General features: G+C 37.0%; 1 protein-coding gene across 1 annotated transcript in view; it reads right to left on the reverse strand.

Moving 5' to 3' along the window:
- THADA (THADA armadillo repeat containing) overlaps positions 1–23,408 on the reverse strand; it is a 165,138-nt gene that overhangs the window by 56,627 nt on the left and 85,103 nt on the right. The window contains exon 29 of the mRNA XM_086743213.1: positions 7,400–7,515. Coding sequence (XP_086599339.1) covers positions 7,400–7,515 — 116 coding nt within the window. The remainder of the gene's footprint in view (positions 1–7,399; positions 7,516–23,408) is intronic.

Below are 23,408 nucleotides of genomic sequence, written 5' to 3' on the forward strand. Positions count from 1 at the left end.
ACAGGTTTTGCTTCCAACAGATAAATCAATTTTTTTTTTTTCTAAACATCATATTCTAGCTAACACACAGGACGCTACTGCAAAAGCCTTTGTACAAATTCTTGTATTTCTGAACTTTAAAAACATTTCTGATAAGTCAATATTTTACATAAAATCGAAGGTGGAATTTCACCTTTAGCTCTAGCATAAACACAGGGAAGAATTTGGATTAAATCCAACACTTCCGAATGCCAGCTGCTACTTGGGGACAGGATCAACGCAACTTCCTATTCTGAGTCTCCCAGTCTGCCTCTTTCTTCCATAATCTCAGCTTTAAATTTTAGGTTTATATTACATCTTTCCCTCCCTATCAGCTTCTAGCTTATTCCTTCCTGAAGAATGGCAAATCTCTGCAAAGTATTATTTCTTCTAGTGGCCAGATTCTTCTACATGACCTGCAATTATATCAGCTAAAATATCTTCCAAACACATCAAGAAGTGCACCTGGTGTGATGTTTGAGTCTTGATACAGTAAGCTCTACTTAATCCTCAGGGGGCTATCCATCGGGAGTTTTATCCTTGGAGGGTTGCTGAAGAACCAGGCCAAGCTGGCTTTGTACTGACCGCATTTTACTCACAAGGAGATCTGGAAAATGATGATTTGTCACCCATGGAGGTGACAAACCTTATGGAAATCATACCTAAACATACAATGAGCAGCTGATTAAAAGATTAAATCTCCCATGGTTTTGGTTACTAGCTTTCAAGTTCTGCAGTATTCTAAAGACTGAAGTTTTGGGGGGTATATTTGTTTAGGAGGCAGTCTTCATATTTTAATCTATTAAAGAGCCCACATCTGCAGCACTGAATCAACATGCACAGCCTTCCTCTTGTCTTCTTAAGGAGACATTAATAATGGATTTAATTATTAAACTTTGTCCAGAGCATTTTTAACCATGTAATACAAAACCAGCACATCAGTGAAATCACAGCCAATAGACCTACATTTAATGGAAAGCATTTAAAAAAAAAAAAAGAAAAAAAAAAAGAAGCCTACACTACCAAGTAATCCTTGATGAGTTCCTGGAAGCGCAGGAACACCCGTACAGAAATACAAACATCCAGTAACAGCGCATCTGCTTGCCTACTTGGGGCTGTTGAGATCATCTTGGAGTAATTACCATGCGCACAGTCCCCTTGACTTGCCCATTCTATAAGACCAGCTCACCCTGCACTGTAACAGGCTTTTCTCCAACGGGAAAGTTGCTGGTCTGATGATTTAAGTTCTTCTGCCACCAGCAAAGCCAGACTATTATGTTGCTTTAGTTTCCTTGTTAAAGACAGAGAATTTATTGCTTCAAAAAGAAGCTACATAAATTATTTTCTCACTGTGATAACACCAAGAACATCCTGAGTTTCAGCTATTAAGAAAAAATAATTTGTGCTTTGGCTGTCCTTGGTGAATGATACTGAAAGGTTGTATTTTGTTGCTGTTGTTTTTAGCATACCGCATTGATAAAATAATCCTGCCTGTTCTCTTTGTTGTTTCTCTTAATGAGAACCACATGTGATCCCTTAGGAGCATCCTAAAAAACTTAGAGGTCAAACTAATCACATGTGCAAATTTAATGCATTTTACACAATCAACATCAGGGTTTTACCTATAAAGATGCAAGCTACTAAAACTCTTCTGTTTATTAAGTGGAAAGTATTTTCAGATATGAGTGAGGATTTACGTCCAAAACCTGTAATTGTACATGGTTTGTGCCTACTCTGAATGTTACACTGGTGGAGGGAACATGCCCTAAACAACCTTATTCAATTCTTAATATTCCCTGAATGTTCATATTTAAGTTAGAAGTATATCTATGAACCAGAGTCAAAGTACATCTTAAACTTCAGTCTGCAGTTTAAACATCTCTACTGATACCCAAAGCAAGTGCTCCAAAACAAGCAATCAGTAACTGCCGAAATAAACAATCTGTAGCCATGTTAAGGATATTGTTACCAAAACTGGTGAAAGAGTGGACTTGGAGCAGCACAGAAACCTGAATTAGTCTGCTAAAAGCACCTAAGATTTAAATGAATGTCTCCAAGGATACATCTATGAACAATGATGTAACTGTTAAGATTCTTTGAGCCACAAAGTCCTGAAACCACAGCAAGGCCACATTCCTGCTTTCCAGAGAGATGGCCTGAACACATCTCGCATGAAGTTCCTTCTAGGAAGGACCTAAGACTGGTTGTCTGCTTGTTGTGACTCACATAGTGCTGCCAGGAGGGGGAAAGGGGACACTACAGGTTTGACAGAGTGCCATGGCCATCAACTTGGCAAATTAACGTAACTCTGTAGTGCTATAAAATACCTGTGAGATTTCCCTCATCCAAAGCAGTTATAGTTGGATCATCCTAGAGTTTTTTCCTGGAGAAAACTGAGCAGCAAGTATCTCAGTGGACAGCTAACCTAGTTTTGACCTCGAGACTAGAACAGCTTTTGCAGGTATTTGTTGTGTAAGCCTGAATCTTGTGTCCCTACATTTGTATTTTTAACAGTCCCATCCATAATGCAAAGAGCTCGGCTGCAGCACCACAGAGCATGGGATATTTGGGTTATAAAGCGAAGCACAAACACCACAGGCAGTCCATTCCAGGTGAACTAGTGACTCTCTGCAAAAGGCAAAGCCAGTTGGTTTTATACAAGGCTGTTCCATACACGTTAGTTTCAAGAAAGCTGCCTTCTTAGAAGTAAACTTTCTCAGTGCAGACAAGCTCTCAGCTAAGAAATGGCACATGGCTAGAGGTTAGCAGACTGTTATTTGACTTCTGGCAGAACCTCAAAGTCTTTTCCCCCCTCCTGTGGTCTCCAGTAAGAAGGAAAGCGGAAAAAAAACCCCAGAATAATCAAACTAAAAGCACTGGAAGACAGTATCCTACAGCAAAGCTGTGCAATGACATTATTTCACAAATTTTCCAATACCAATACTTTGCCATGCCAAAAGCTACAAATGAAACAAGACAGATATTTCCGGAACTTCTGTACAGCAAATTACCAGCTCCAAAGGCTGCTCTTTTAGCTTTCTGCATTTATGAAGCAAAAGGCATCTAGAGTTAGTCTTGTAACTCCTTGGTATGCAGTTGAGCTAAAAACTACCTTTTTTTTTTTTTAATTCACATGAAAGAGCTTTGAACTCTTTCAAAGGCTTAGCTTGATGTACTGATTATTTTTTGAAAAGCTTTCACCAGACTAATATCCATCACTTCATTCCACCACCTCAGTTCTCCAACAAGGCAGATTTTATGTATTTTTAAAATTTCTGTTCTTCTCAAACACCCTCCATCTCCTGTACTTGCAAAAACTGCAATAAACTAACACTAGTGTGGGGGTGGGGGGAAGCAATAACATTCCTAAATCACTTTAAACTAACAAATAAGTACATTCTAAAAAAAACAAAACACCACCAAATTAAGTATAAACCTGCAAGTAAAGTTAAAACTTTCAAACATCATCTTGATAAGTGGATGGAAGGCAGCTCTCATTCACCAAAACACCAAAAATAGAAATACTACTTTTGAATACTCAAAAAAGTTAGAACTTTGAAGATATAAAAAACCCCAGGGAAGGTGGAAGAAACATTTTTTTTCCTTCTGATATTCTAATATATGCTACAAAGGAGAAAAAGCAACCATTTCCCATTAACATGAGAAGTCTGCCTTCACAACAGACAGAAAATACTAGTTGAAAAAGTGAATGGTTTATGAATTTCAGTTTGGGTAATCTTGAGCCATTATTTTATTCTCTAAAGCAAAATCAGATAGGGGGGTTGAGGAAGGAGAAGAGATTAGTATATTACAGGGAAAGTGTAATAGTTTATTGAGCTATTCTACATCACTACATTCAGATGAAAGAAAATTGCATTCTGGCCCTGAAAAGGTAAAAGAAGTCCCAAAATCCAAACAAACAAAAAACCCCACCCAGTTCAGCAAACAGCTGAAGAACGCTAATCTTTCCCCCAGATACATATACATGACAATGAGCCTCATTTTTAAGAACTACTTACACAATCTAAAATTTTGTAGTTTAAGTTTCTCAGAGAAGCTTGTTCCACGGTACAAAGGAAGGATGTAGTTGAAAGAATACCAGCAAGAACTTAAAAAAACTAGCAGAGAAATGTGAATGTAGACTGACGTTTGGAGATAATTCCCCATTTCCCAAAATTTATAAACCATTTTCCTGTTATTTTAACCTTTTTAAAAACCATTTAAGATTAATAGTGTGTCTAATAGCCTCTTTTCAAACAATCGTTGCACTACAGTATCAGTGACACACTAAGTTATCTCCTCATGCAAAAGGGCAGAAGAAACAGCTGGAGATCCATTCATTCTTCTCTCTGGTACTCATTCTCTTTGCATGAACAGAGAGAAGGTAGGAAGGACTGTGCGTGGACCGAAGGGTGAGCCAGCCAGCCACCACCCTCTTTGACAGCAACCAGTAGCAGATGCAAACCAAGAAGTCTAACAACAGGGCACGAATGAAGTGGTGGTGTCCTGATATGCCCTCACAACATCCAGAAAACTACACAGACAGACTTACTGAGTTTCACAACTCAGTTGCCAAGCAACCTCCCAAAACTGCTTTAAAACAAGAAAACGAAAACAACAAAACCCCCAAAACCCACTGTTCATCACAGAACAGTTGTTCAGCTCCACACAAATACAAATGGTAAAGCTGCACACTGGATGTGGGAGACTAAAACCACCAGCAAATACCATCTATTTCAGTATCTTTGTTTGTTGGTTTGTGTTCTTTGTTGAAGGTTTTGTTTGGTTGGTTGTTTTTTTTTAAATCACTCTACATCAAATACATTTATCTCAAGCAGAAAGCTAAGAGGCAAGCAAATATTTTCAGCTTTATCATTTATTGTAGTTTTAAGTTGAAAAGATATTTGGAAGTCAATTTTGTTACCAAACATTTCATGGATATTTCATTTGCTTTTTTTAGACTTAAAAAAAAAAAAAAAAAAAAAAAAAAGAAAGAAAGAAAAAAAGAAAACACAACTCAGCTCAAAGTGTGCCCAACGACGTATGGCTGTACAGGCTCAGGGAGAATTATAAAGTACATTAGAAATCTGCAAAAAGAGTTTCTGTCTATAAAAAACCCAGTGCCTTAACTTAGTGTTGCAAACCTGTATGTTTGTAATACAATATTTTACTATCTGGGGAGAAAGACATTTAAAAAAACTTTACATATAGCATTAACTGCATAATTGAGAATGCATGAATATGAAAAGAAGGCTACAACAAACTGACAAAATCAAAATTTGTTACTGACAGAGGGTTAATATTAGCTATGTCTTTTTACAGGCAACTGAAAGAGAAAATACATCTCTTCAGGCAAGTACCTACACCATGTACTTATATCATTTCTTAGAGAGAGTCTGAAAACTTTTCCCCTCTGGAGATAATAATAAAAAAAAAAAAGTCATCACTAATATGACTGATGTATTAAAAAGGCCAGTTCTGAAAAAACACTTTGAAAACATAGAATTTATTTAAAATCTGTAATGAACAGAGCCTGGCCTTACATATTTGATGCAGGAGAAAGAGGTTTGAATTATTAGTATCTTTCCACTGAAATTGGTCTCCGGTGTTTGGTTGTTTTTTTTTTTTTTCCTTTATAACAGTGTCAACTGATTTAATTTAATTAAGTAAATTACCATTCTCATTTAAAGACTTAAAAATGCTTATACTGAGTGAAGTCACAAGGTCCACCAAATCCAGCTGGGGTAGAGAGCAGATGCACAGGAAAGTGAAGCGTAAGAACAGTGACACTTGCCAAAACCTCTCTCAATTTTCAAGGTTTCTGAAGAATTTCTTGAGCCAACTGTGATATCTACATACTTAGTAACCTCACTGGGCTTTTCTCCCATGACTCTGTTCAATCTTTTGTTAAAAATACACATAGGTTTAAAACCAACAGTATCTTCTATCATGGAGTTCCGTAGCTAAACTAAAGTTACATAAAAAACTTCATTATTTTGTTTCTTTTAAGTCTGCCACATTGCAATGCAAGGGATGCTAACTATCCATCCCATGTCCATGTGACTCACAGCATTTTTTTTTTTTCCCCATGTCATTCCTCAGTTGTCCCTCCAGGCTTAAAAAAAAAAAAAAGAAAGAAAAAAAAAAATCTCAGCCTATTTAGTCATTCCCCATCTAGAAACTATTCTACACTTGTTGTCAGTCTTTTTACTGCTCCTCATTTCCACAGTATCTTTTTGAGATTTACACAATATTAAAATATACATTCAGATTAATACACAAACCTGCATTTGTTTTTTGTTTTGTTCTGCATTCTTTTTAGAATATTTATCCCCTCCCTTCTTGGGCTCTCCCAGGAAACAGGATGATTTTTATCAAATAAAAAAATCTGCTCAGTTGACCAGTCTTTCCTGAACTAAAGTCCAGATTGCTTTATTCATCTGCATAATTTCACAGTTAGTTACACCAGGTTTTACCTGCTATATCATCACTCTCTCTCAGGAGACACTTGTGTAATTCTCAAAGATCAATGGTATCTGATTACCCAAATTTAGTCAACACTGACTTCCTCAACCCACTAGTCACCCCACTTCTCCAAATCTATTAAGATTTTGCTTTTGATGATCACAAAGCAACATAGGTTTTATTACAGATCCATATCACATTGGTGACCTCCCTCCACTGTGCAAACAGTACTTTGAAATATTTTACCCAGTTATTTATCTACGCAAGGACTTGTGCTCTCTTTTCCACAACTGAGTTCTTTAAAGATTTTGGTAGGGATTTTTTTTTTTTTTTTTTAAAGAGTTTCATGATTGCACTATATAGGTCATCTGAAGATCCTTTTACAGAAACCTAAGAAAACTGTTCGCAAAACTATCTTGGACTGTTAGTGGGCAGCTAAATACTTTTGATAATTTCAACAACTGCTATGACATTTTTCTACTACTTTTTTGTAAAGGTCAAAGTTAGAGAAAATAGTAACATAAAAACATCATACACGTGGCATACTTTTCCTAGCCCAGAAGCAACATTCATCCTCAAAAAGACTGCTTCTGTGGGCATTTCCAGTCACTGGTTTTTTTCTTTTATAAATGACTGGACTATGAAATTTAGCTGAGAATGAACTAAGAGAGGACTGAAAAACAGTAATGTACACAGGTAAGATATAAATCTGTTTTTCTGTCCTTGCTTTTTTGGAAAAAAAAAAAATTAAAAAAACATCAAGCCAATAAGGCATCTAAATTTTACATGTTTCTACATAAATTAATCTGCCCACCTTGCCAAAATAAAAAACAATTTTAAAAACCCCATCAGCCAAGCCTTCCATATATTAGTAACTTATGTGTATAAATACAGATATCTTGTCTTTTTATCTTACCTTTTAGCCAACCACAATTTTGTTACTATACAGGTAATGATGTCATCCAGTTCCTTCTGAAAGTCCGAACTAACAAGCTGTTTTGATTCTAAGTATGACTGCAGCAAGTGAAAAACCTAAATAAAAAAAAAAAAAATTAAGAAATTGAAACTAGACTTTCTAGCCACTGCTTTTCCTCCAAATAACTCTAAGATGAAAACAGCCACCTACAAAATCAAGTATTACTCAAGGAAAAATGTGTCTTCATTTGGTATAACAACAGACAGAATCCTTAAATCCTTAAATTCCCTATTCTTGAAAATTCACTTTTCACAGTAATTGAACAACAAAACATAGAAACTACTAGAAGATGTTAACCTCCATAAAGTGGGCAGAGGACAGCCAGATGAACACCAATCTGACTGGCCCTTGCTAACTTACGCATCCCACAGCTTTCAACTTTCTCGTGGTGCCATCTGCTCACCAGTGCCAGCACAACTGTCTGTGGAGCACGCTGGCAGCCTGGCCCACTGGATGGAGCAGGGCTGGTTGCATCATACAACTACAACCAAGGAGACAGGTTGTAGGGTCTTTAAAATCCACACAGTGAGCAAAAAGCTTTTTAAAGGCAGTAGAATTATCATCTATAACCACCCCTAAGTCCTGACAGAAGAGTATCTTTATTCCCGCTCCTGAGATCCTTAATTCAGGGCTGCACAGTGGGCAGCCGGGTTTCACACAGAAGGGAGATGTTTGGACCTTTCCCTTCCAAAGGCAGAGAAGACCGAGCTCCTGCACTGGGCCTGTGCACTGACTGCGCTGTCTCCTCCAGAGCTTCACATAAAATCCTAGTAAACAGGTCCTAGCTACCACGAACGAAAGAATTCAAGATACCAAAACAGAAAGTATGACCTGTCATACTTCTGGTCAGACAGTTAACAGAGCCAATAATTTCCGTTCCTAGAGACCTTCCTTAGCTATTTAAAAACATGTTTTCCAAGTAGTATTGAACATATAGAAAAGTGTTAAGAAAAAATTGAGTTATAGTCATCTGGATCATAAGCATGAAAAGGAAATATTGGATAATATATGAATACTGGTATCAACTGCACAGCGGAGAGGGACTCTACAAGCCCAGCCCCTGTAGTACCCATCCTCTCTGCATGTGGGCAAGGGTGTGTGACAACCATGCCCATGTCATCCCACTTAGTTTTCACCTGTCCCATTCACACACAAGTGAACAGGAAACACCTAGGCAAGTTAATTTCTAAATGGAAAAATGGAGAGATACATGGTGCAGTGCTGAATGGGGAAGATCTTGCTCGAGTTAGGGTTGGAAGGTCCCTTCCAACCCTAACGATTCTATGATTCTATAAGGAGTTTCGTAAATATGTGTAATTTGGAAGGTGGAACAGGAGGAAGAGGGTGCTAATTCTCCCCCTTTCTTTAACGTGCCTTACAGTCTCCAAATTTGAAATTCTCTGCCTACACTGGTAAGTTACATTGATAGACATGACAGAGTTTCTATATAAATTGAGTAAGTACATCCCCTATTATTTATTGAAACTGGCAATGTGCAGAATTTAGGAAGCTTTAGAGGAGTTATCAGACCATTTCTGAAAACACAAACATGAGCTTTTTATACGGAAACACTCTCAACATGTGAGAGTATTAGCACTTCATACTTGCAAAGTGACAATTTTATGACTAAAAGATCAAGCTGAGGCCTTCACGTCACTTTGGGAAAAGAAAAACCTTTATATCCAGATTTTTACATCTCAGATCTTGGTTTCCTGCATTCCAGCCATCACTTGCTCCCAGGGTTATATTTTTTTTTGTTTGTTTGCTTGTTTTGGAAACGCAAGCACTGCCACATAGCATTAACTTGACACAATTTCATCTGGGTTATTTTCTGTGAAATTATTCAAGTGGAAAAACATCTGCAGTGCTTTCAAATAAGCATGGAAACAGAACAGAAGAGATGTCAAGAGACATCTAATCCATACAAACACTGAGACAGGGCCTAAACATTCTCCAATGAATCAACTGCCTGACTGGTCTAATCCTGAAAACAGCCAAGAAAGCAGACTCCAAAATATTTATACACAACCTCTTCTAGTGTTTCACCCTCAACATCCAAGCTCTTGAGGTAAGGTGTTCCTCTCCACTCCCACCATTGCCCACATGGTAAACAATTGTTCTCTGGATCCCATTCAGTCAGTCCAGATTTTTTCCTAGTGAGGCACTTATTAAACACAGAGATCCCACTGGGGCCCCTTTGACAGGAACAATGAAATAAACTCGTCTCGCTGTGTTAGCAGGTGTTCTGTAGGCAAGAGACATCCTGGAAAGATAGCTGTCTTCTTGTCTGTCTGTCTTTTTTTATATGTTCTGAAGCCCTCTGTACTGAACATCATTTTGTTGACAGCAGACCAGCTTTCTAAGATGGTGTTTCCAAGATAATTTCTACAAAGCACTTTGCAAAAGTACAACCTTGCCAACATTTGAGAGTGGCACCTTGAATCTTCTTCTTTAGTCTGCTCTTGTCTGTGCAACTCTGCTTATTACAGTGGTTTATAAAAATATCAACTCAAAATTAACCTTTTTCATTAAAACCAATGCAGAAAGTTGCCACTACTACTAGTTTCCTCTGTAATTTTTGTGGCTTGCTCTTAATCTCTGTCAAATGATGGACATTATAGAAGAAAAGGGATGAAAAAGGAAAATCATGTATATGCAAAAGCTCCTCTTATCGCCTTTTATATCCTCTGCTAATTGAAAACCATTTGATGCCTTAACCTTTCCGATTTTAGTCTTCTGTTCTTGTCTTCATTTCCAGGAACAAGAAGGGATTTACCTCTAAGCAATAATATAAAATCTATTTCACAATTATGAAGGGGCTATCATATTTTTTCCTAGAAGCTTAAATTAAGTTAATCTCTTCAGCTTTGAAAACAACTCCCAAAGTGCCTCCCTCCGAAATACATAGGAAACCTAAGTAGCTTGATAGTTCAAGCAAAAGGTCTTGAGAGCGGGAGAGCTGTGCATACTAAGTAGGTCAAATTCGTGAATTTAAATTAGCCCAGGTAGGAAATTCAGTATTGAAAACACACTCAAAACTCCTCTGCAATTCATACGAACTACACTCTTTCAATATTATTCAGCAGGTAAAAATCTGAGGACGAGAGCCATATTTAAGCAGCAGAATTAGAAGGTGCAACTCATGTAAGAGTTTGATTCACTCTTGAAAAATGTTGGCAATTCATCAAAGACAATGTCCAACTACCACAGTTTGCCCAGGTCCGACTTTTGACATATGCAAAATATTGATTTTCTCATTATTTCAGTGCGAGCCCTTTATCATTCAATCAGGTCTCCTCACCAAATTTTGGAGACCTAGAAAGCTTTCCCCACAAAGGTATTGGTTTTTTCAAATTTTAGAATATCTAAACCAAATTTGAAATTGTAATTAATGTCCGCATGTTTTATTCAAAGCCTTATTTTATGTAAGCCAAAACCAGAGGCAACCAAACAAGCAATCTGTAAAAGTTAACTTCAGTAATTCTTCACTTCCATCATGTGTGATAAATCATTGTTTGGCTTATAGTAACATTGCTGTAGCTTCCATGATCTAAGACTACAAAGCCAGACAATGTTTGCATGGGGAAGTAGCAAGTTTTATGAGATTATTTGATACAAATAATAAAATAGACAGCACATGGCTCTCCTCAAGTCCAAAATAGTACTCGATTTAAAGTCCTCTGCTAAATTCCTCACACGTTAATGCAATGAGGTCATGGTCTTCCTTTTGTATGTGGTATTGTTTTTTTCTTACTAAAGCAACACATTAATGATTTTTTTTTTCTTTTTAAAAGGTAGTTTTACAAAATGTTTACACTGTCTGCAGAGGAAGGTTTATGAAGACTTACAAGATGACAGTGATTATCTTTAAATTTGACATGAACTAAACACCAAGAAAGCAGCATGAAAGTATCTTTGAGATGTTGGGAGTCTTTTTACTAGGACTGAAGACACAATACCGAAGGTATTCTTTGTAGTTCTGTGGAATCCTGCATTAAAGACAGCAAGTTGCTGGATGCTCATAAACCTTGTCTTTTGCTCGGTACGCTGCTCAGGAGTCAGGCTACTACAGCAGTGGGACTGTACAGACTGCCTGACAACCTGGGCAAGAGTTGGTACAACAGTGTAAGCCATGGGAAGTTCAGATACCTGGATACATAACGGGGAACAGCAGTCGACCATTCTGAGACCCTTTGGTCCACGAGATCCGACTTACAAAAAGCATCAAGCCAGCGCTCAGGTGTGACACTGTATTCTAATTAGCAAAACCCAAAGACCCAGCACACCAATGAATGCAAGCTGTACTCTGCTCTCCAGTTATTCCCAACTTTCAGTACCTTCCCTCCTTTCCTTGGCATTGTCCATGCCTTGTTCTTCAGCTGTAGAAGCCTCAAGAAAAGGGGAAAAAGGGGAGGCAGGCAAGGAAGGGAAGAGGCAAAAAAGGAAACAGCCAGCTTGGTTCCCTGCTGCTCAATCAGCACACATCCTTCTGTCCCGTTCACATCCATCCCCCACAAACAGCATGCTTTCAGATACAACAGGGAGAGACTTCTCTGTCCCTCTATCATGCCATGAGAAAGTTGAGTGTTTGTACCCAAGCAGACCTTAAGACATAACATCTGCTGTTTTCCAAATGTCCATTTTGGATGAGCAAGTAAAAAAAAATGCACATTGCTTTTTTAAAAAAATAAATACTTAAATTATTAGACATCAGCTAAGTCAAAAATATAAATCACAAGAAGCAGGAAGAGACATTTTTCTCCCCCACATTAAGTTTGATACGACATGAAGCTGATCATTATCTTTAGCAGCTCTCATATGAGCTCAAATTGCTATTTCAAGCCATGAAATACGCTATTAGAATAACGAAGCCACAAAACAGTGGATGAAAACTTGTACAAAACACAAAATTCAGCAAGTACCTTTAATTTTTTTTTATGTCAAGAGTTCCCCTACATAGTATAGAGACACTGCAAATATAACACAAGCTTTTAATAGCCACGAAGTTGATCTATTGTGACACACTTTCTGCCAAACAAATTAAAATAAACATTTTGTGGCATTAGCATTAACTTTATAGGAGGAACTAAGGTTTCTGAAATTTACAATAAATTTTTAACTTCAGATATTAAATAATTATTAGGTGGATACTTGGTGTGTATGCACACGTGTTCATATTTAAAAGAAAACCCAGCCTTCAACATGTTGCTGCACAAAGTGTCCCTTTTTAAACAACCAGATTTTCCAAAAACACATTGAAAGCTATATAATTCCACACTTCCCAGTGAAGTAGTAAAGTTAAACTTTTTTCCCCTGAAGTTGACCTGAAGCAATAAAAACTTCTGCATGCCTGCCCTCAGCTATGTTTGAATGAAATTAAATATACAGTACAAATACTCACATTCCTAAACGCAAGATGGAAACAATGCCCCCAGTGTTCATTTCAGTGCTTCAGGGGGATGAGGGGGGGGGAAGGAGCAAACTGACATCACCCTAAACTGTACATTCTCAGCATAGATCATTTCACTCCCTAAAAAAAAAATACAAAGAATACAGGTGTTTCACCAGCTGAAAGAAAATACTCTGTCAATACTAAGCTTGGAAAAATATGCCACTCACCAAGCTACGGAGGTTGAAGCAACAAGGAAAGCCAAAAAATGGTGTTTGCAAAATGGCAGCAGTAAGGAGATTACTGCACTAAGCTAAATGTGGTTTTCTGGAATTGTTCCATCAAAAGCTTTTGCCTGAGTATTAACAGGCTAGTGAGAAAACCTCAAACATGATTTTTCTTTCCTCCATGTATGACAAATACAACTGCCAAGTTATCTCTGTATTCTAAAAATGGGGCCCAATTTCTCATTTTTTTCCTCTGACCATGTAGATAAAAACTGGCAAGCTGCTGTGACAGGTGAAGGCATTTTTATTAGGACGATAAAAAGTTCAAAGTTATAATAATTCTCTTCAGGGAAAAACAAGCCCTAAAAAAGATGAAACGTGCCAGTGTGTACAATGGGACTAAAAACCTCAACTACCTCCTGCCAGTTTTCCAAGAAGATATCTATACAAAAATAGATGGTAGAGTTTATAACTATCTGTTTACCTTCTGATATCATCCTGCTCTGTAAAAATTTGTATTTGTGGAAAATAAATGCATCACCAGCAAGCATGGTACGGCCACAGACCCTGCAGTTCATGCTACTCTTGCAAACAAAAGCAGCTACACAAGTGGCAGGTTAACAGTTTAAAATTAGGACAGAACCACAGCGCACAAACGTGTTGCACCAGACAGCACTGGTGGCATCCCTGTGCCCTGCCTTCTCACAGCCTATGATTCATCCTCGGCCACACCGAGGTGTAGCAACTGTGTGGATAGATCAACAAACATCACAAACATTAAGGCTTTCCTTCATCTGACGTATTTGAGAAAAACAGAGAGCAGAAGGTGTTTGAGGGGGCAGAGTAAATATTCTGAATTTACTTGCACGTTCATGTGACAATATACTGAAGATGAATTTCAAATATTTATCAGTTCCCTTGCCACCCCCAAACAAATGTGAAGTGTTAGAAAAGTCAACATTTATTACACTGTTCTCACAGTCCTGGATCATTTATTTATACCAGATTATTACAGGCATCATCTCTTTGTTCCTACATCTCCTTTCTTTCAAGTCTTTAATTTCATGTTGGTAATTTCACAACTAACAGATCAGATTATTATTTCTGCCAAATGTAAATTATATGATTGTCATCTATGATTACTATATTATTTGCTTCCTGAAATTTGTTTTTATATTAATCAATAAACTCAGTCTGAAGTTGAAACATTTCCTTTTGCAAATATTTTTCTGAAAACAGTACAAATTTTTTTTCTTCCTTTAAAGCAACAGCTGGTTCACAATTCAATTTTTCCATAATTTCAGCTTTGTTTTGTCAGCACATTTCATCATTTAATTACACAATTTTGGTTTATTATTCATGAGACAGTAGGCCTTTTAAGTCCTTCTTCCATATACATCCATCAAAATTCATAAAGCCAAGTTTATAAAAGAATCAAGTTGTTTTAATTAAAATGCAGGCAAGGATGTTTTGATTGAAATAAAAAGTTGTAAAATACGGTACGAAAGCATCTAAAGTTATGAATAAAAATACAATACTAGTCAACTCCATATAACTGAGCAAGAATAACACATCTGTTCAATAATCTGAAAATTACAAATGTGCCATAACTAATGAGAGGTACAAAACCTTGAAAAATATCAAAGTAGCTTTGTTTTCAGTGATAGATATATACCACAAAACATCCATTATTAAAAATGTGTTCTTAAAATTGAAGATGAACATCTGCTTTTGTCTAAAACAAGCCAAAACCCGTGAAATTTCACAGATCAAAATTCTTGTAATGCCATTTGTAACACCATTTTCATTAGGTTTTTCTTCAGATTTTGCTTCTTGCTTTATTCAGAGTAAAATTGAATTCCAGCTTAAAATTTGCATATGCAACTCAAATTCTGCATTGGGAGAAAGAAAAACAATGAGAAGTTTGCTGTCAGCTAACATCATATTCATTATTGCTATTTACTTGAAAGTCCTAGATGAATGTTCTCTTAAAAGTACACGGTTTGCCTGTTCACATGGAAATCTGATACCAGGTCTGACCTTATAATTATTAAGACATTTTCACCATTAGGATTTAAGATACTTTTAAAGTTATCATTCATCTTATAAAGAAAGGTACATGTGCTGGGCACAGAAACCCAACCAAAAGACCTACAGACAAACTGACTGGAGAAAACAGAAAACCCCAATAAAGAAGATGGTGCTAAGAAAAGACAAAGCTGACTGACAAGGTAAGGATCTCACACACATCTTCCTATAACCAGCCAGCTTGATCAGAGATGAAAGAGGCTGCTGTGGACTTCGTGGCACTTCCACACTCTGCAAATATACCTAGTATCTTCCCAGCAGCATTTAACCAAAACCTGAAAGTCTAGAGAAACAAATGCACCAGACCATGTGTTGGAAGCAGTTAATAATTGTGTTCAGCCTGAGTTTCTGATCAGAACAAACAGCAGGAAGGATACAAGGAAGTCTCCTCTTCCAAGTCTATATTCTGCCATCATAAAAATCCACCCATCACTGTCTTAATCCAGCTACCTCAAAGGATATAAAGCTTTCCTTCTCCTTTAAACAGCTCTTTTTCCCTTTTTATTTTTTTTTTTGGGGGGGGGTGGTGGTGAAATTTGAAATCATTCTTTCCCAGACTACATCCCTGTAACACAGTTATACTGCACACATCCATATGAAGGAGACAAAATGCAAATAAAAGACCAAGGTACACACCCTTGTTTACTGAGGGATATTTACAATTAGGAAGAATATTAAAGGATACAGCTACCCCTTGACATGTAAGACACACAGTCAGTACAAACACGTTTATAAAGAGTGCTCAGAAGTACACTGCTACTTGACTCTGTAGCTTTGCTGGTTTCAGCCGAGGTGATCTTCTGTCTCAGGAATGTCTGCATTAACACACAAGCTGAGAAAATAATTAGAAGTAAGCTATTTTGATTTGATGCTTTTATTTCCTAAATTCGCATTGTAGCATAAACTGAAGTAAAACTTGCAGCTTCAGAAAGCAATTTTCTTTTCTCAGCTAATGGTTTCAAACTGATGGAAGAGAAAATACATACACAAGTCTCTCTCAAACAGAAGAAAAACATTCAGTGTTTTTAAAGTCTGAGGAATAACTTGCGACATTAAATGTCCAAAAGCAAGTAGCTATAATAATGAAAAAAAACTGTGATGGTGCTTTTCAAGGTCATGTTACATCTTCCTAAAGCTTTTCCCCATTCATACATCAAGTCAGTCACAACCTGTCACTGTACATGTCTCTGTGCATGAAGATCAACTTCCCCTTCCTTTGCTGTGTATTTACAAGCATATTGTCACTTTTAATGGCTCCATTTACATCTGAGGAACTCGATATTACTAATTGCACTCTTTTATCTGAGCTCTAAGACAACATTATAAAGTCTGCAGAGCTTAGTGTAAGATTGAGCTTCCTTCCACGGCAGAGATTGCTGCACCTGTCTTCGAGTGCAAATAATAGGGAAAATGTCCCCCCCTTAAAGAAAATTCTCAACGCAATTAGTTGCTGGTAACAACGGGGACATTAGGGGCTACAGCTGTATAGATACATCAAACACCATCTATGTTGGTGCCTAGACCCTGAACTCAAATGTCATTCTCCTGCCTTGCGAAGTAACACAGCTGAATGCAGGCAGAGCTCACAAGACATTTCCTCTGTCAGAATTATCCCTACAAAAAAGGAACACGCAACTGAAACATGCAATAAAAGTAACGATGTCTGGACAACATAGCTAATGTGTGGGCTTAACTTGTAGATCAGTCAAACTGAATTCAAAGTGTAAACATTAATAATGAGTCGTTTACAAAGCTTTACAAAGGCAGTACATAGGACAACAGCACAAAGGAAGGTGCAAGTAATGCAAACTTCTTTTTTTTTTTTAATTACAGTAACATCTAGAAAGTAATTCATGTAAAAGGATCCCATTGAGCTGTACCATGAGATGGATAAGACAATCCTCTGCCAAATAGCTCTCCTATATTCTTGGTCTCACTGTACGACTAGGCAGCAGTAGTCAGCACAGGAGGATGTGGATACAGGCACTTTCCAACAAGGCAGATCACCTGAGAGAAGAGAGGACTGGCTTCCCAAAATATACATAATCTTTTTACTTCTTTGTCATGAATGATGAAAACACACAGCTTTTACTTATATAATGGCACATAAATTGTAGTCTCCCCCTGCTTTCCCCCCCAATATTCTGAAAGGATTATTGCAGAAGAAAGTCTTGTAAGCAAGGAAATAGAGATTAAGAGATTTATTTAAAATCTACAGGGGATGTGTCCCAGAGACAGACTTAACTCAGATCCTTTAAGTTCCAGATCACAGACAGTAGGCATGTGCATGAGAATTTAAATGGAAAGAAAAAAAAAAAAGAATAAATTATGCTTTAAGCATACTTTTCTGAAAGCACTTTGCTCTCCAGAGAAAACAGTGGGAAGAATACATATGTGCCAGTAAGATGTGGACTGTACCACCAAAATCACACAGAAAACATAGACAGTATTTCCTCAGAATTCATCAGTTTTGGACCACTGATCTTCCTGAAGTTGCCTATTGGTATCATACATTTTTTGAAACTATGAAGTTCATAGAAACATAGATAACTTATAATGAAACTTCAACTACAGCAAATACATGAATCATGCTACTGCCTAAACTCAGCAGATTTTTGCCTTACGCATATGTACAAGCTATTTATAAATTTTTACTTCCCATCAGGCTCAGCATGATGTCAGCTTACAATAACAAGTTAATGTTAATGTTTTCCAGTAATTTTCACAGTGCCATTTAACTGCAAGTGCCCTAGCCAAGGTAAACTTAAGGGCAAGGAAAGGGCTAACTGCATAATCAGAGAACAGTGTTAATGAATTTTACATCTCTGCTTTGAACACTTGGAATTCTACCTCCAGTGTATTTTTCTTGTGTTCCCAAAGTTTAATCTCGCTAGCCAGCTGATTACATCTCCCCAAAACAGCTCAAATATTCCTTCTGATTTTAATTAGCGACAAAGCTTCATCGCCTTGTGGATTTTTTTTTTCCCTAGACAAACAAGCATCCTACACTATCATACAAAGTGCCAAACTCAAAGCTATCAAAGATTTGCTGAACTCTAGTAAGCTCACGCACTCTGCTTTACAATCAGCAGCAGCACAGCAGACAAATGCTGTTCTCTGTGAATTCACCAGTAACAACAAGTTCCAAAGAAAACTGATTAAATTTGCTGGAGCTCTTCTCTTCAGAGGCATTAGAAGATGTTCAGGAAGATCTGCTCTTTATTATTATTTTTCCCCTTTCCTTTTCCACTCGCATGCAATTGGCAAGATGTGTTTTTGACAAAAGGGAATGTCAACAGCAACAGTTTTTATGACAGAAAGGCTTTTTGAAAAGTAAGCTCTTCCAGCGCATTTCCTTACTCAAGAGCCCCTTCTCCAACATTTGCACACATTTGCCTTTTATTTTATTATCCCAGAGGAGTACAGCTGCCTCACAGTCTCTAAAAACAGTTCTAAGAACAGTTTTTTAAAACTGCTGTAGATTAACCCTCCACTCTTTTTGGATACTGAACCGCAGAGAGGCTGCCTTCTGAACACAGCAGTGCCAATGGCAGATGCTACCATGCCCACCACTTGTTCAACACTCCATCCTGCTGAATTTCAACAATTTCAAACCTCCTACCCAGGCTTCTAATGAAAGCAAACTCTTCACTGCCTTCAGTGAAATGACTTAGGTTAGCAGAGGCCTGTTATTTAAATTGAGCAATTCTTACTCCTTTTTACTGAAATAGGCCAGGGAGGACCACCAACTCATCTGTGGCAGCTGCAACACCCAGCAGAGGGTTAGTGATGATTAGCTGGATGTGGACTGCTGTGCACAAGCTGTTTGCGGAGCACAAGCCTACATAAATCCTCTGCATTAAAGCCTCAAAACTAGCAATGAGATCTATGACAAGGCAATGCACCCATTTCACTACATGCCAGATTTGCTCAAGGTAGCTGAAAACCACTCTGCATCAGTGACGCGAGGAACTACCAGGATACCTCAGACCCTTTTTCTTGCAAATAAACACCAAACTCAAGGTGGTCAGAGTATCTCAATGGGTTGTTACTGTGATTGCTGCAATTGCAACAGCACCCACTAAAATCAAGTTAACATTAAACATTTTCTGTTTACTGCCTTCAGATAAACTGAATCCAGGGAGAGCTTGCACTTTTAAGTCACTTCACAGTCTGAATTTAGCAAAAGAGAAAGGAGTGGAAGCAGTCATTACCCTCTCTCATATGTTCCTGTTACTTTGTTCATAACCTCTGATAAACCATAAATAAAGCTGCAAAAAGGTGCCACACAGAATAGCTCCTCATCCCACAGATCTTATGTGTATCTCTGTTATCACAGGGCTGCGATCTTTTAGAGCCCTAGAGGTATCTGTGTCCTAAATACTGATAACAAGGTATCCATGATCTCAATCATCAACAGATTTTGCTAGGGATTGATGGTTTATGTTAAAGGATCATCACATAACACAGAATATTTTTTTTTTGAAGCAGTAAAATTTACTATAGAAATTAAACTACAGTAAAGCACATATAACAGTATGAAGTATGATTGCTTCAAATAAACCCTAGAAATATTTTAATTTGGCGAAAAGGAAAAATGAAATGCATTAGCAAGATGATGATGTCAGAAGTTATTGAATCCATGGAGGCAGCTTAGGAGTTTACTTAAATTCTACACAATTCCAAGAGCTAACTGCACTTGGAAAAACAAAAGAACTTTATTTGAAACCAAGTTCCATTTTTTGCCTTCTCCAAATGCTGTTTAAGCCTTTTCTGTGCGCTTTATCAGTCTTGCTGACCTTACAATACATTAAAAATTATCAACCAGCTGCAAAAGGGGAGTCCACCTATTTATTTACTTAATGTTAAAGGAGAATGAGTGCTCTCCTAGTAAGCTACAGATAACAATAGAGTAAAAGCTTTTTGTTAAACAGATTAAAAGATCAAAATAAAAGTACTTCCCGATGACATTATGGTTTTCACTACAAAAATCTGTGAAGAGATCCCCTACAGATAGCACTGACTTACAATATGGAAATGATACTGAGTATGAATGCTTTGTATAACAAACCATGAAACAAAAAGAAAAGTTTCCTCAAATTTATCACATAGTTCTCTGTTTCATTCACTGTACAAATTGGACAAATATCATACGTACTACCAAAACAACCCATTTTTTTTTCCTTTTTTTTCCACAGGTTAATCAGGCTAACTGAAAATACAGACCCAAATCAAGCTTTCTCTAGGAATTAAGTTATGACTATGTCACAATAAACACCTCCTGCTCATGACACATGACATCAAAATTGAATGGCATCATCCATCATCCAGGGACACCTCCAAAGTCTTTTATGCTTGTATAGTTGCAACACTGCAGCTGGTTTGAGGATTTTTGTGGCTAATCACGGTACTGTAATTCTATTCCACAAAGTTGTTTCTGTAAAACCCCAGGGATCATTCATGCAGAGCAAGCCATTATAAGCCGATTCATGTACTGACTGGATGAAAAAATACATGACTGACTCCCAACGCCTTTCCCCCTTTTGTCCTACATAATCTTTATAAATATCACTGAAATAAAACTGAATGGAAAGATAACACTCAGATGGAACACAAATTTATCTGAAAGGAAAAGGCTGATGGAAAAACATTAGCACAACTGAACTAGTCCAACAGCTGATGGAAAGAAGTATCAAAGGCTGCAGTGGTTATAAACACCTCTTTCTGAGGAAATCTGACTGCTAATATTAAAGTCTACTGCACTCTGAGAGAGTAAAAAAACTCAACAAGTTACTGCAGTAATAATTCGAGAGCTGGACATGATAAATTTAACAACATCCGCAACTCTACTTAGGAAATATTTAGGATGAGATCATCTATTTGGCCCATGTGATCATGGAAGTTCATAAATTAAAGTTCGCATGAAACGAAATTCTTGTCCAACTGTTCACAAAGTACCACATTATACAATATGGAAAACAGCTTTAAATGTCACTCGAAATATTAAGTCTTATGTCAGATTAGATTAAAATGGCAATACTGTATATTCAATGCATCTGTCTGAAAGGTCTTTAACTTAAAAATAACTTTTTACCTATCTAAGAGAGCAATATGGCTTTTCAGAAAAATGAAAAATGAAGAACATGAAACAACTCTCTAAAGGTTACATTACTTTGCAGTTCCATCTCCTTCTTTAATACTGTGTATCTACCACTGCTACCAACAGTTCACAGCTTTTTAGGGAAAACTGTATTATACTTTTATTGCTAAAGGCAGTATGAGGTTACAAAGATAGCTTTTTTCCCCTCCCCAGTGATCACTGAGTGCCCAGATGCCATATTTTACATATTTTGAAACCAGTTAAACATAAAATGCTTATTTTGGCTTTTATAATCTCGTTCTTTGACTTCTGACAACTCAAGATACCTGATGCCATAATAGAACTTTTAAATGTCTCACAAAGTACAATAATCCAAGAGAAGTAACTACAGTCATTAGAATACTACCTCATCAGTTCCTAATATCTACAGAATCTACTTTACTTTGATTAATTTTTAAATAATTTCTTACAATATGATAATTCAGAAGTATAAATTATTGGCTCAAAACAGCAAACAAAAAAACCCAAACATTGCTATTGCTGGAAGCACTCGACGCACTTCATTGTTTTTAAGGTCATTTTTAATACAACACAAACTAGTACCAGCACAGAGGTTTGAAATCCTGCCTGCTCAGCAAGTCTCCTATGAGAGAGTAGTACCAAAAGGTGATTACACCACGTCCTGACCTCTTGAAATGCTTCAGGACTATCTATGGGCTGCAGTTTTATGCTGCAACACATGGTGCACACATATAGCAACTTTTTTTTATTAGATGTTACATCAGGAAACAAAAACTATTAACAACAACTACTTGGTAACAAGATGTATATGTGAAGTCTTTTAGAGTGTTATTATGCCTATCTCTACATCTCCTTTATGCTTTTTTGGAAGTCGGTAACATTCACTAGATGGGCAATAGGAGCATCACTAGGGCACATATGTATTTCTATGACAGTATTAATTACTTTTGTATTAACATAATAACCTAAAAAGTATGAAGTATGCAGGGTCTTTCTTGGAAGACACTGACAATACTGTTTAAACTTTCTTATTTGTCTTGAGTCAATCAGGGTTTAAAAATTAGTTCACTCCAAAGAGCAAAGACTCTAGCTGGTATTTCTTATGGTACAAAATTATTCAATAAATAAAAAAAAAAATTAGAATGAAAATAAATAAGTCAAACATGCACTCAAGAATAGCTCAATTTATATTTCCCTTCGGGAAAAAAAAAAAAAAAAAAGTAATTATTGGTCTCTCTAGAGTTTCCTGTTCTAGTTGCCAGTGGTGTCTGTTTCACCAATGAAACAAGACAGGCAGAAAACCAGAGAATATATGAAAGATTTCTTGCAATTTACAAATGTGAGACAAGTACATAACAGACATTTTGTTTGCTATAAAAGAGTTCTGTGGGTAACAAGAGAAGTTTTAAGTTGGCTTTTCCTACCGTAAACTATTTCTTTCCTTGAAGAACAGCAATTTAATATTATAAAGCTAAACAAATGCATGCATTTGGACTGGGGAAAGGAAGAAAAGGTGCCAAGAAACTTCAACTGTACTGAAGTCAAACTCGGTTTGAACTATAAATGCTCAGTATCTTTCATCTAGGTCAAACATTTAAGTGCTGAATTCCTAAGTGATTTCTTGTAGTCAAACAGAAGTTTTAATCTTATTGTTGGTGCTTTTGCACTGAAAAAGGACAAATCTGATTTCCAAGGTTTAAAGCTTTCCCAACACCTACTTCTGACACAAAGACTTTTCTGCATCTATGGAAATACTTGTCTATATTTGAGAAAAAAAAAATTAATAACCATTGCTTATTTTCCACAATCAAAACAATCCAGAATGAACTACTACAATCTGGAGAGCTCTCCTGCCCAAATCAGACTAAGACATTCATTGTAGATGTGAAAACGTACCAAATCTGAAATGTACACTTATGAATAAAAGTCAGTATACAGACACATTTGACATGCACCTCTGAGAGCACAGTAATAACCCTACTGCAATAAGCAACAACATACCAGGACAGCACCTACTCTTCCAGAGAGGATGCGGTTCAGAACAGAGATATGGAGGAGTAAGCACCTGAAAGAAGAGCTGACAGGAGGGAGTTGATAGTGAGGGTGCCAGGGGAAACAGAGAGA

Source organism: Chlamydotis macqueenii, chromosome 3 (assembly GCF_036417535.1).
Source record: "Chlamydotis macqueenii isolate bChlMac1 chromosome 3, bChlMac1.mat, whole genome shotgun sequence".
NCBI lineage: Eukaryota > Metazoa > Chordata > Aves > Otidiformes > Otididae > Chlamydotis > Chlamydotis macqueenii.